We start from the raw sequence: 15,030 nt of genomic DNA, 5'->3' as shown, positions 1-15,030 counted from the left end.
AAGGTTGTGTTGAATTCTATGTTCACTGATCATCATGACAATCCAAATAAAGATGTTTATATTGTGTATGCATTGTTTATATAAAGTTTTAGTTTTTGGTAGGTTCAACATTAGATAATAAAAACTGTCTTTCTTTAAGAATTTTGAAGAATAATGAGAGCTTTAATTTGTTTCCGTTTTGACTAGGTTTCGACTTTACCCTGTGGTTGGAGGAAAATGAAATATCCGATGAAATTGTTCTATCGGACACTTTTTCTGACACTCTGATGTCTATTTTGGGAATGTCTGGATTTTTTCAAACAGTACAGTGCAATCTACAAGAATATGGACCAACACACGATACCTGGACCTCAGGTAAGATAAAGTAACGGTATCATATTTAGTCGAATAAATAAATTTAATAAAAAAAAGTATTGTCAGCCTTCTTTGTTGGTTGCAAAGATGAAGAAAATACACACTGTCCATATAAGTATTTATAGATTGTGATTAACATTTGTTAAGCATATTCCCGTATACCGCTATTTATACAGTCTTAAGATGGATACATGGTAATTCTTCATTAACAGCGAACGCCAGCATATCGATATATCTAAAAATACCGTACATATTTGGTTATGTTATTTTTCAGATTGCGAGATGAATATTAGCATTTCCAATCTGCCATCAACCACAGCGTGTCATTTAGATGCAACCTGTTCATCGTTCACATGTTGCGTCAATGCTTCACATATACAAAAGAAGTTTGAATATCAATTTGAAATCGATTCTTGTGAACAGAAGTTGACACTTCGCATTGAAAGAGTCAAAGTTGTGAGATCCTTCAGCGAAATTCTATTTGGTAATAACCATTTTCGTTTCTTTAGTTCTGAACTATTTGAGGTTTTCAGTTGTTAGTTGTGATATGAACATATATTCTACAATTTTTTTATGATTATTATTACACTAGTGAGTTATCATACGATAACAGATTTTAAAAATGGATTCAGGAAAAAATAAAGGAAATTTTAGTTTATTCCCGAAACTTTTCTGTGCTTTTCCATGTTTGGATAATTAAAACATGTAAAGGAATTATTGCTCAAATGTTATCCAAAATTCACATATCGGAATATGCTTACAAACATTAAAATTTCCACGCGTGAAGTATTGTTTTATTGCATTCTTGTTGCATCCTTAATATTTTTCCGAATAAAGACAAACTGAAAGTATATCAAGTTCTCAAAATGTACAGGGATATGTTAAAAAACACATGCTGGTGAAAAACAGGTTACACTCTTCGTGATACACTTGAGCATCAGGGTTGAATGTGATTATTTTTCACTAAAAGGCAATTTAACTCACTTTCATGTGACTCTGTAAAGGATCAATTATGGTGTGAGTTCTTAAAAATACAAAAGAGTTTCAATTTTATTACATTTTACCCGTACAATAATTTGTGCCAAATATTGGGCTTGTACCACCGACCCACGGATGATTAGCTAATACCTTTACATTTAAATAATCGGGTCCAAAAGAATCATAGTTAACTTATAAGTTTGCTGAGTTGACAACGACTGATCTTCAATTTTTTTTAGTGTATTATTCGGTGGCCTTTTGAGATATGCTTTTAATTAATTATAGGTCAGTGGGAATCATTTCACCTTAATGGTGTGTTCCGGCTATCGTAAGTAACTCGTCGTAATAGTTTGTATTGAACTAAAACGATATTCTTTATAACTATTTATTTATTTATTTATTTATTTATTTATTTATTTATTTATTTATTTATTTATTTATTTATCTATTTATTTATTTATTTTATTCATTTATTTATTTATTTATTTATTTATTTATTTATTTATCTATCTATCTATCTATCTATCTATCTATCTATCTATCTATCTATCTATCTATCTATCTATCTATCTATCTATCTATCTATCTATCTATCTATCTATCTATCTATCTATCTATCTATTTATTTATTTATTTATTTATTTATTTATTTATTTTTTATTTATTTATTTATTATTTTCAATATCCCTATCATAATTAAAATGGTACTTATTTAGTTGTTTCCTTTTTATTACACAGGTAGTGTTTATAAATCAAATCAATGTTCTGTTAAAACACAATGCATTGTTTCTTAACAGGTATCTTATTGAAGACGTCACACATGCAAGAGTTTTTATAGTTAGCGCAAGATCAAAAGTATGCCTCGATGAAAATATATGCATCCTTGACGATACCGTACTTGATGAAGTGGCGATACCTTATCGATCATGTGATCTTGATTCGGAATACATTTTAAACGGTTTGTACTAAGCTTGTGAAAGCAGTTATGACTGTTAACGAATAAGATTCGAAGGATAAGGTGTATTGTATGTCATGCGTTTTACATACATAATCGAATTGCAAAGCAATAATTGCAACTACTCGGGATTGAAATTTAGGCTTCTCATTTAATTCATTAAAAATGCAAACGTGCTATAGTATTGTATATTCAACAAATAGTCCCGATATTGATCAAATAATTGTTTGATTAACAAATGACGGCTGGTCAATTATTTTAGCAAAATTGTAAACTATAACATTTCGTTCATTTATAAAGACAAATATTCTTTCACAGACTTTTCTCTAAGTCATTGGAAGGCCGAACATGGTGTTAATACAAATGCGACACTTGACGAGTTCGCAAAAATAGAACTTCTTGATGAATTGGGAATAACCCTGTATCTGAAGCCTGAAAACTGCAGCAGTTTGATACAAAATTACAACCTTGGCAAATGGAAAACAGGTAATACTTAAACCAAATATAAACAAATTGAATTGCCGAAAATGCAAACGCATTTCAAAAAATATTAAAGTATGTATTTCATACATGCATGTTTATGTGGTATTGAGTGTCACATATTTCATGTATTTGATCTGATGCATTTTGACTTTGTTTAAAGGACATGCATTTCAATTTGACAGAATGTCCTTCGGTGGACGACTTAGACCTCACTTCTCTACCACAAACGATGTCATGTACACTCCGAGCCGACTGTCTGTCAATCGCCTGCTGCATGAAATCCGATTTAATGGGAAAGTTTGTTTACTATGCTGCTTCACTGGATTACTGCAAACGAGAGCTAACAGTTCAGATTGAAAATATGAAACGTATATTTTCAGTGTATGACTATAACTTTGGTGAGTACATACCTGTATTTGTATTACAAGCGTATTAGAAGAAAACAATACAACATTTATGTTATTATTTTCATCTAACTCAAGGCTTATACCAAATGTTCGAGAATTGCCACTAAGATAATTAATAGTTTTAAAGATCCATGTTCTTTTATAGTTTAACAATTCTTTTACCCAGGTTCTGCAATGAGTATATCCATTTACTCAGCTCTACGTTTGAGGTATGGTATTTCTTTATCATAATTTAAAGAAGGCTATCAATAAAAACATTTGTAGTTGTCTTAAAAGTATTATTCCATTTGCTATAATTGGATTATGTGTTAAATAGGTTTGCTTTTGGCTCCTCTGACATTCAAATAAATCGTACAATTCTTCATTGACTTTAGATGGACAATGTGGAATTTGGTATTAACACACCAGATTTCTTTGAATATGCATGTCATGGAATGTTTTGAAAACGACGGACCTTGTGACCAGGTCGTTTCCGTGGCAACGCGGTTAAAATTGCCTTTGCCAGATTGTACTGCAGCACAGGAGTTCTACACGCCCGGTACAATTTTATTTTATTGTTACTTTATGTTCTATACACATACATTTAAAGTTGAAATAAACGCTGGTGTATTACACAACGGCAGGTTTCCGAAGGTTCACATTAAAACGGACACCTAAACTAATATTTCGTTGGCTTCCATGAATGCTTTCACTAAATAGCATTTAAATAAATAGTAAAACCCTCGATATATTATAACGAACAAAACAATTTATCGAATAAACCGGCAACGCATCTTCTACCACCAATGAAATGACTCAAACTTAAGGAATTATCCTTTTGTTGATATTCGAATACTATCTTAAGTGTTTTGGTATCAAATTGCTGTGAGATAATATAGGGTCCCAACCTCCTGCTTTTCTTTTACGGGTATCGAAAAAAGAAAACATGTGTCATAAGCATACATATTATAAGTTTATTTATTATAGACTTTAGCTTAAGTAGCTGGAAAATCGACCATGGAATCACAGGGAACATATTCACAGATTCACAGAAAATGTTACTTCAAAGAGATCTTGGACTAGTTCGTCATATGAATGATGAAACTTGCGTCGTCCAAGGCGAGGAGCAGGGTTACGAATACGGATGGATATCGGGTACATATCTTGCTTAAAAATGAGACAAGAAATTAAGTTATCATATATAATGGATAAAGCATGTATGCATGGTATAAATACTTACTGGAACACCTTGTACATTTGACAAGAAATTCGAAATTGTTCCAGGAACCTTACATTTATTAAACACCATTTTAATTACATATTTCGTATGAAAATAATACTTCATCCATTTTCTTCTGTGTTGTATTAAAGACCTAAGTTACAATAATTTTGAAATAAATAATATTGAAAATGAAGCAAGCAGCAAATGAAACACTAGTAAAATATAATGATGCCCTGACGACGTTTGTGATAAAAGAAGTGAAAAACAACAACGTACTTTTGTTATATCTTCAGAATGCGCTTTAGACTTAGACTTGGCAAATATCACGGAGCAATACAATATATCCTGCAAGATTCAATCTTCATGCTCACAAATACTTTGCTGCCTGTACGTTCCAGAGATGGACATGTCTTTTAATGCATTATTCGATTTGAAACCTTGTCATTTATCGCTAAAAGCTGGATTTGAAAAGATGACAACGGAAATGATTATCAGAGAAATATCAGGTAAATCGGCGTATACGTATAGACAATCGCCATTCATAGCATTGTGTTCTTCGGCATTATAATGCATATCTGATTCAAAAACATTACTTTACAAACAGAACACGGTTTTTGGCTTGATTAACAACGCATGGTTGATTTTTAAACGTGACAAATAATGTGTATGTTTATATGTCAAATATTTACCCATGGAGTTAATTCAGGCAAATAATGGGTCATTTTGGATGCGTATATATGCCAATTAAGAAAAAGGCATATTTTAAATGAAATGCCTTTACAGTGTGTGTATACCACTTGATAAATTACGTCATATATGCTACGTCGGAAGGCAACATTAAGCTAAAAATAAAGACTGAAATCAAAGATAACTTTTCTTTTACCACACCATTTAAAATAAAAGAAAAAGCAGTATATGCCGCTTTAAGAGCCCCGCCTTTCTTATATAACCGGACTTTGATATTGTGATTAGTTTCATTAAAGACTTCGACAAACCTGTTTCCAAAATAATGTTTTGACAGTGCTCCATTAGACGGCCGTATTTTGAAAAGGTTTGTCGAAGTGTTTTAAGAAACACAACTCTCAATTAAACGATGGCTTAAGACCGAAGGCGAGGCTCCGTAAGCGCCGTAGACTGCGCTATGTTTCATTTAAAATGGTGAAGAAAGTGTTGTTATCCTTGTTTAAAGTCTTCATTCCAAGCAAAATATTGCCTTCCGACGTAGCATTTATGACGCAATTTAACACGTGGAATACACACACTGATATAGTTTGTGTTGACTAAAATACTGTTATTCTGCCTTTAAATGGAAATAACTGCTTTTTAAACTCTTTTTTTCGCGGAATGATTTTATGTTGCTGTAGTCGCATTACAATTTAGTGTGTCCTCTCATTTCTAAATTTGTTATAACTGGCAATTCATTGAAACAATGCGTGCTGTGGTTTGCTTAAACGTTAGGATAATGTAAAACCAAAACAGATTTCAAGTATGCGTTGTTGTTCTTTTAAATACACTTGTTCAATAATACGATAAAAACTACAGTGAAAAGGCCATAAGTCGTAAATTCAAAAATAAACTATGTTCTGAGGCACAGAGCAAGAGCCTAAATACAATGAACTAGAGACATAAACAAATAAACACCACACACACAAATACACACTGCAAACAGGCCATACACTCGTCAGAATAGCTTGAACGATAGGATGATAGGATTATCGCCTTGGAACGGTCAGTGAAAGCAGAGTTAACTTGACCCGAGTCTACTTTGGGTTTAAAACTAATAGCTATAACCTCACACTAGTTCCATCATTAATCAAGTATTTACAGTATTAGATAACGACAACAAACGAAGAACACGTATAAAACGAATGTAAAACGGGAACTTGAATTATAATGCATCTATAAAAATGCAAAACTGTTAATAACCATATACATTTGAGGAATTGGCACTGTTTCTCTGGATTTATTCGTTCCCAGGAAATATCGGTATCTGGTACTCGAGATATATGCATAGCATTTTTTTTGTTACCAAAAACATGTTTTTATAAAGATATTTGGGTGCATGTGTGGTGTGTCCGTTTTACTTGAACGTTGTAAATCTGTGTTCATTGTGTGTACGGCCTTAAATGCCTGGCTACTAGGTTTACCGTGTAGTTTCCATTCTATTATTGTCTTACTATTTTATTCATTGTCCTCATGTTGATGCTGCCTCTTTATTTTTAATTTTGCTAGTATTGATAAATGTTGGGACAAGGTTGAGACCTAGTTTCTCAACCAATCCCCTACCCCTTCAAGATATTGTTATGCGCGTGTCTTGTGTCTGTGTTGGTATATACGTCGTGTGTCTCGTTTAATGGCCTTATGATTGTGCCTTTAAACAGGGTATTTGCTGAAGTTTTTACTAGTGGGCTTATCCCTGTAGTTTCCATTGTATTGTTAATTTCTGATATAATAGTTTTTATTCCTGGTGCGAATCATACAAACTACGTATATGTCAATACAAATACCAGTATAACGAATTTCAGGCACGGAAACGGTCCAAAGTCTGAACAGTGTACTATATATGAGGTTAGTTTATTATTTCGACATTACGCATGTATATTCATCGATTGTGAAAGGTAGTGTTAATGCTTTTCGTCATTATTAGCACTCTAGGATCACATTTTCTTTATTATCGATGTGGTATTAATTTTGCAATTGCTTTCATGGCCGTGTTTATATTGTCTATAATAGTTCAAAAGTGACCGAAAGAGAAGACGAGCTTCAAATGGAATGGACGGTCAGGGTTTGTGTAGAAGATAAGTTTGATTGTACCCGTCAAATTCAACTTCTTGAAAATGTCTTTATTCCAAATCCTGATTGTTGGTCGGAGCCAATTTTCAAAAACCAAGGTATTTTAATAAAACTGTTAGATATACTATTAACCGCGTCACTGTAGTTATACTCATAAGTATTCAAGTATTTACTAATCATTTGCTTAACTGAATGTATTACATGTTCCTAGAATTTTCCCTGCAAAGCTGGTTGGGTATCAACAATGTTACATTAGAAGAAATGCTCGAAGAACATCACGATCAGCTGGCTGTAGACTTAGGTCTTGTTAACATTCTCTCGTCCCCAATGTGCAACATTACAACTACAATGAAAGGTATACAATGTTATTTGGTTTATTAATATTTTAGGTTTGTTCTGTGTCAAGTTATCCATACGTCTTATTGACATCATTTTATGTGTTTTCGCATAAATATTGGCATTGAATAATTGACATTTCCTTCTTATGTTTATGTAGAAATTGAATTGGAGTTCATCAACTCAAGTACATCTATTTACGACCAATCGTGTGTACGATCATCGACCGGTGAATATATGGCCTGCTGTGTGTACTCAGACGAACTTGACCGTTACCTTTGGGCCTCTTTTACGATCGACCCCTGTCGTTATCAAATACTTGCTGAGGTGGAAAATATTGCATACAATATAAACATGCTGGACTATATTTGGGGTAAATATTTAAAAAAGTAATAAAATTGTTGGAAGGCAATGTGAACGTGAAAATAAGGGATAAAGCTCACAGAATGAGATAAATGCCAAAATGCCAAATGGTAGGAAGGAGTATAATTAAGGTAAACTGTGCATAATCTTTTGTTGTGAGTATTCTTTTCTAATCCATTCTGTCTGATTCTAGAGTAAAAACATACCGTTAAACCAAAAAAGCTTTATCTTATTGATAAGTCAATCGGATAGAAACTGTTTGTCGTTCTTTCTTTTACGTCACTTTGTTTATCTATAAATAACAATCTCCTGTTTCCATGCAAAGTAATTTTTAAGAAAGAACACGTCGGTTGACAAATATTGCAACATTTTTTTAACATTAATATTTTGTTTTAGTTTTAAACTTTGAGTACGTAGCCTATAATTCAAATATGTGATTCATTTTATCACCGTCTTTTCTTATCGTATATCTAGGGACAAAATTGTTAGCTTATGAGGTAATCGTCAAATGGTTACTTTCCGAATATAACGGACTTAGATTTCAAGACAATTTTCGTTGGTCTTAAAATTCGTAGACAACAATATAATTGTACTGTGTATCAAGCAGGATCAAACATTTTTCTTAATTTCTAGGAACTCGTCATGAAATATCAATGAAAGGTGTTTGGAGCATCAGGTATGACCACATCGCTTTCCAGAAATGTTTTAAAACTTTAAGAAATTCGAGTGTTTGCACACCAAATTAGGCCAGATTTGTAAGCAAAACTTTCTGTTTCGATATTGTTTCAGGTACATTATTTTAATACATAGATACATGCATCTTATAAATGCATTTCTAGGTTTCTTATTTACAATGTACAAACAAACATCGAGTTTTCATTAGACGTGGATGTCAGCCTTTGTTTTGAGGATGGAACCTGTAATGGAACGTTTTTCTTGGCAACGGATTTGCGAGTGCCGTATACAAATTGCACAAATACCACTCAGCCATACCAAGGTACATTTAAACTCTAATTCAATCAGATATTCTACATGATAAAATGTAACCTTTTAAATTCTAAACAATTTGTATCTTTTATGTCTGATTGTAAGCATAAGCAATAATGATGGCGGCTCACTATTTGTATGAAAAAAATGAGTACATCCTTGACATAAAAAAATCATGCACAGTTTACGTTCAAAATCAGTTTTACACAATTGCTCTCATTGATGTTTTATAGTGGTAAACACTTATTTCAACAATAATTTCCCTTCTTTTCAAGACATCTCATACGATTTCTGGCTTCGCGAGGAATGCTCTGCATCTACAACATCCACAAGTGCGTGATTGTTAAAACTTTTGAAATGAGTTCATTACTTTAAGTTTTACTCTTTGCAAAGTATAGGCAAGGTTTAAAAACAATATTAATGATTCATGCATGTTGAATACATTTGAATTTTACAATTGTTTGCCATGGCCAAGCTTACCTTTTAAATCATTTGTTATGGAAAGAAACAAATAACAAATACAAGCGTACGCTCAATTTGTTTAAGATAAAGACTTCTCGAAGCGCAGTATCATTGACTTTCTTCATGAGTTATTGTTTATTTTTACAGTATGCATGTCAGTTCGTCTTCCAAATATCACCAAGGAGATGTGTGTCATTGATGACGATTGTAATGGTTTAACTTGTTGTGTAGAATTGTATCTGGGAGATGTAACACGAAATTTTATGTTTTCCATTCGGTCTGATTGTAATGGAGCTGTGCTGAATTTTAGTATTGAACGGAAATCTTGGCAAACAGATATTCAGTCGAAGCCAGGTAAACAAAGTTTGAGCAATTTAATCGTTTATCTAAACATATATACAACTTTATTTAGACAATTCGGGATTATATCGATTAAATGAACAATGAAAAGTGCAACGTAGCTGTTTTGTTTTCGGTTGCACTTTACAACAACTTGTTCAACTGTCCAATCAGTACCTATCGTGTGACAACGCTGTTCACAGATAATGCTCGTTATCTCTCGACGGTTTTCTGTAAACCCTTTAAATCTTGTATCCATCCCTTTGAAAAAGAGTAATGCTACTTTCAAAACTAAATTTTATGTTCGCAAGTTTATCTATTTCATACCCAAAATAAGTTTCAGTAAATATATCAGTTGAGTACTTTACACTGATAAATAGTTTTTCTAAATATTTAACTTAATTCTTTATCAGATATTCACTTTAAAAGGTCCGAAACATATACTTTGATTAATTTAATAGTATAAGATATAAAGCTTTACTATCCATTCGACCGATAACTGAATAAATAGCTGTATATTTTTGTAACATTTGTTATTTGTTTTACAGCATATATACACCAAAACATAAAAGACGCCATTTTTTTGGACATAACAGTGGATAATGACTCTCCGACTACGATAAAAGTATCCTTCAACCTGACCTTGTGTGAAAGAAAATCTGAAGAAATATCATGTGCTGCATTGCAATATCTTGTCGATCAACGTCTTGGTATACACTGTACAATGAGAAAACGGCGTAAAAGAAGTGTGCTTCCAGAGGAGATGAGGTTGGTTATATTGATGATTTCATCTCTGCCTGCATGTTTATCAATCTCCCTTTTGAAACATACACAATGTAAATCTACCATTTTTAGCGGATTTATCAATGAACGGTATTGATGATGTGTTTTCTTCTTTAAGCATCGAAGCCATTAAACTGAATCTTAAAGAATTGCTTGAGAAGGGATCTTCGAACGAAGAAATACAATCTTATATTGATGCACTTCAGATTGCCCAGGTATTTACCATCTACTTTTCTTTCATCAAAAGAACGATTAAAAAATGCCAAGCTAGTATGGAGACAATATGAAATATCATCACGAAATGATTTGATATGATATATTAGTAAACATTAAAATTGTATTTAAAGAATGCAGAAAAATCTAAAAATATGGCACCAGAAGATGCCGAAGTTTTGGATTCAACAATTAAGCAGACGATGAAAGCACTTGGCTCGAACAACCCAGAAACAATCAAACATCAACCTGTTCCTCAGGGAGGTTTCACATTTTCGCTCGAAGTAGGAGGCGGTAATATATTTTATTTATGCGACGGACGCACAGTTATTCGGAAGCACAACTCCACTACCACATGCACTCAATAACAATCTCCATTGTATAATTAAAGATGTTTAAACAGTTAAAGTGTTAAGTAAATGATTGCGGACTTATTGTACCTTTTAATTATATGCAATAATTACCGCCGTGCTGTCAATGTTTATTTACACTTTAACGGTTTAAAGACGACTATTTCCTGCCAGTTATATTTTAGTATTTACATAATTAGAATCCAATATTAAATTACATGCAGTTTTTGTTTAACACGTAATGTTTTTCATTTTTACAGCAGAGAAAATCGTGATAATGCTAGGCGAACCAAATTCAACGATTAGCAGGGCAAATCAATTATTCATTGTCGGAAAAGGACTGTCGAAGCTTGGTACAGACCTTCTTGGCGCACAACTGGCCAATATGACAATCAGTGATATTCAATCCTTGCTGCACACAAGAAAAGTTGATCCATTCGAAGTTTGCAATATAGTTAAAGACTTTATAGATCTAGCAAGAGTATTGGTAAGAATTATGTATGGTACTGCACGTTGTAAGGAGTAATAAACGTTATTAGTCATATTTATTTTATTTTAATTGTTATATGTTTAATGTTCATATTATTGCATTTGTTTGTGTGTATTCATTTCAGTATTCAGAAGTTATGGAGAAGATAGTCTCGGGAAGTGTAAACAATATTTTTGAATCATTTGAACTTACTTTAAAAGGGACATTTAGTTTTCCAAGGAAACAAATAAAGTTCTTCCCAGAACCTTTTGTTCACGTTATACCTCTTGGTGGAGTTTTGTCAATTACCCTTGGTGAGTATACATGTAAAGAACAAATATAAAACGTGTACACTTTACTCTAGAAATGTTACTTTGGAAACCACTGTACATTCACATATAAATGAATGTATCAAATAAAGACGTATGAAACAGATGAAGCAAACATTGTTAAGGAAACATGTGCGTAAAATTATCATAAATAAATATGTACTTATAAATACTGGATGATATTCGACAAGCTCTCTTACTTATTCCAAAAAAGATCGACCAATCCTACAAGTACATGTTGCCGTTACATTAGTAAGACAATCAATAGGAACAAGGTCAAATATTAAAGAAAATTTTGTTAGAACGGTGTCATTAGTTTCTCTGTCTTATGAGCAACACACTTTGCCAGACTGTGTGTTCTATAAGGTATGATCTTAGTCAGATATAAAACTGGTAAAATCAGCTGAAAGGTTAGCTCACTGTTTTAAGTCAACTTTTCGACAACTCATGCAGACGTAACTTGGTACTTGCAGTTATTTACATTATTTAACTTAGATTTCTAGTATTTTAGTCCATTTTGACAGGAACAGAATAAATTAGTGTATTGGGCGAACACGGTATCATAAGTGTTGACTGTCACAAGGTTTAACTTCAATTCAATGTCATTGAACTTTCTTTGGAGATTATCGATAATTTATGCAGCCTGGTTTTCAGATAGCGTCTATTGAAATAAATCAACGTTTACTCCTCCACCACCTTGCGCAGTTCAATAAAACTGCTTCTTACATGTACGATTAATTGTGGATTTCTTATATCCAACTGTTATATGTTTAACTGCATCATTTACGGTCCACACAAACTGATGTTTTGGGTTGTATTCTCGAATATGCACAATCGTATTGATATTAATTGTAAAAAAAATCCCATTTTTAAGAATATTTCATACACTACCTTTATATAGTTGTTGACCATTAAGATTTGATATAAATAGAGCAATATCATTAGAAAATAGGAATATGTATACAGATAAAAAAGCTCGATATTTAGTAGTTAAGGTTTCGAAATTATTAAACTTGCTGTTAACATTCATAACTATATTAATATTAATGGAGAAAGTAAAAAATACTCATATCTCTAAAATTGCGTACACAAGACTTAACATTTAATATCAAGATTATCGTTGTCACTGTCAATTCACACCGTATTGTTGAAGTATTAACCATCATGTATCGGGATGGACCAAAAGACCTTCTTATAATCAATTAAGGCAAATTACACTTTTTAATTACAGAATTCGATGCCTGGGGGTTTTACGGATTAGACATCGGTTGGCAGGCAAAGATAATTAGCAGAACAGCTGGAGCAACTTTAGTCCCATATGCCGGTTTATCAACATATTTTAAAGCCAGTTTGGGATTCCTATTGTACGGAGAACTGTTACTTGAAGGAGAAATTTGTAATATAGGCTTTCCTTCTGCTGCAGAAATAGGATTTTCAAAGTTTCCACTTGACGTAGGGTAAGTTTGATTTTTTTTATCAATAATTGATTACATAGTTTTTATTGAACGTTTTTTTTAAAGTAAGGAATCCGGGACCTGTTTCTCTTTAAAAATCTTAGTCGATCTTAGTCGTTTTTTGAAATTATCTTAATGTAATATTTTCCGTTATTTTGCTACATATGTGTGTAAAAAGAACGTTAGTGAACTTAACGTCGAAGAAATATAAAAAAAAAAACTTTTCTACAGATTGACGATTATTGAAGTTGTGACTAAGATCCTTTACCGAAATGAGCACCTGGCATTCGGTTATGTTAAAGATAGTATATGTGTGTAGTACATACTGTATTTAACTTTTCCTTAGACATGATAACTTATCTTATCAGAATTAAATCGATATCTACGAATATAAGTTAAAAACGGCAACATTTTGGGATAGCGTCATCGGTCAATATCACTTGACAGATCAGTTAAGTATTATATTGATCCCAACACAATTTATATATGTATATATAACCTTTAAAATAAATCATTCCCAAAGCATGATGCAATTTTAGTTATGACCTGACGATTTGAAAACAAAACCTACTATGCCAGACTTTTATATCATATACTAAAAGTGGAACATTTGATATTATAAGTTATGGGGTTAGTAGGTGACCTGATATGGGATAAACGGGGCAAAAGGAAACCATTAAGGGTCAGAGCGAAGACCGAACCCAAATATGGTTTCTTGCGCCCCGTATAACCCATATGTCACCTATTAGCCCCTTTACTTGTTAATCACGTCGACAAACCAGTTAACATGTTTTTACACGTTTAAATGTCAAACCTATTCATCGAAATATTCACCAGAATCGGAAAATAGACGCCATTTTTGGTACGATATAAATTTGGTGACCCAATATGGAAAAATATGGGGTCACCAAGTGACCAGCCCTAGACCAATGACATTGCGTTATTCATGTTGGAGGGATGATATGATACTTTTTCGTCATGAACATAAACGTGTTAAACGATATTCCTGTAGTTATTTGACCGGTTGGTCGTAAGTTCGATCAATTTTCAACGAGTATAATTATGATGATAATTATTGTTAAAATCGTTTGATTTTCGTTAAATTTCTTCGTAATTGTGTTTTCGTTGTTAGAAAACGTACGACAAAACCGTCAAATCAAATGTTTAATTAACGATAAATTGAAAGAAGCTCCATATATGCTTTGAATATATGACGAGCATCAAAATGGCTGGTGTTTGGGAAGATTGCTGAAATTTTAAAGACTCGTCAGATTACAGCAATCGTATAATTTAAAGGTAGATATTTTAACGATATGTTAACATTAAGCGAACGTACGAACAACTGAGTAACTATAAACATATGCGCAGTAGTATGGCAAATAGGAGGGATTGAATCCAGCAAAGTCACCAATTACGAAGAAAATAAACACTTACAAATAACATCTTCATTAAAATCGCCAGAATGGTTTTCGTTGTTGTTTCTTCATTTGTTAACGTATCGAAAAATCTTTAAATTACTTAGTATAACAATGTTTGAGGAAAGGGTTTTAAAAACATCACGATAAATAATATGTCAAGAGGCAAACAATGTGTGCCCTTGAATTAAATATAGTGGTTTCTCTGTTAACACTCCAATTTTAATTTCATCAGAACGACTAAACTCGAACTAACTTCTTTCAACAGGCATTGTTGACAGTTGAATTTCGCTTAAACTGCCTTAATTTAAAAACGCCGAATTCCGGATCTAATTTCCGGTGTTAAAAACAACATTATT

The 15,030-nt window shown here is 32.6% G+C and overlaps 1 protein-coding gene across 1 annotated transcript in view; it reads left to right on the top strand.

The window, feature by feature from the left end:
• The first annotated feature begins 2,736 nt into the window (after positions 1–2,736).
• Positions 2,737–15,030, top strand: part of LOC128235445 (uncharacterized) — a 30,473-nt gene continuing 18,179 nt past the window's right edge. Inside the window, exons 1-20 of the mRNA XM_052950266.1 lie at positions 2,737–2,773; positions 2,953–3,168; positions 3,344–3,386; positions 3,552–3,715; positions 4,144–4,311; positions 4,672–4,884; positions 6,904–6,946; positions 7,112–7,269; positions 7,383–7,526; positions 7,668–7,880; positions 8,504–8,546; positions 8,710–8,867; positions 9,133–9,189; positions 9,467–9,673; positions 10,207–10,426; positions 10,560–10,656; positions 10,789–10,948; positions 11,265–11,491; positions 11,619–11,787; positions 13,034–13,259. Coding sequence (XP_052806226.1) covers positions 3,000–3,168; positions 3,344–3,386; positions 3,552–3,715; positions 4,144–4,311; positions 4,672–4,884; positions 6,904–6,946; positions 7,112–7,269; positions 7,383–7,526; positions 7,668–7,880; positions 8,504–8,546; positions 8,710–8,867; positions 9,133–9,189; positions 9,467–9,673; positions 10,207–10,426; positions 10,560–10,656; positions 10,789–10,948; positions 11,265–11,491; positions 11,619–11,787; positions 13,034–13,259 — 2,879 coding nt within the window. The 5' untranslated portion in view covers positions 2,737–2,773; positions 2,953–2,999. The remainder of the gene's footprint in view (positions 2,774–2,952; positions 3,169–3,343; positions 3,387–3,551; positions 3,716–4,143; positions 4,312–4,671; positions 4,885–6,903; positions 6,947–7,111; positions 7,270–7,382; positions 7,527–7,667; positions 7,881–8,503; positions 8,547–8,709; positions 8,868–9,132; positions 9,190–9,466; positions 9,674–10,206; positions 10,427–10,559; positions 10,657–10,788; positions 10,949–11,264; positions 11,492–11,618; positions 11,788–13,033; positions 13,260–15,030) is intronic.

The sequence above is a fragment of the Mya arenaria genome, chromosome 5 (assembly GCF_026914265.1).
Source record: "Mya arenaria isolate MELC-2E11 chromosome 5, ASM2691426v1".
Classification (NCBI taxonomy): Eukaryota; Metazoa; Mollusca; class Bivalvia; order Myida; family Myidae; genus Mya; species Mya arenaria.
Note: the sequence above shows the minus strand (reverse complement) of the source record. Positions and strands in the feature narration are given on the sequence as shown.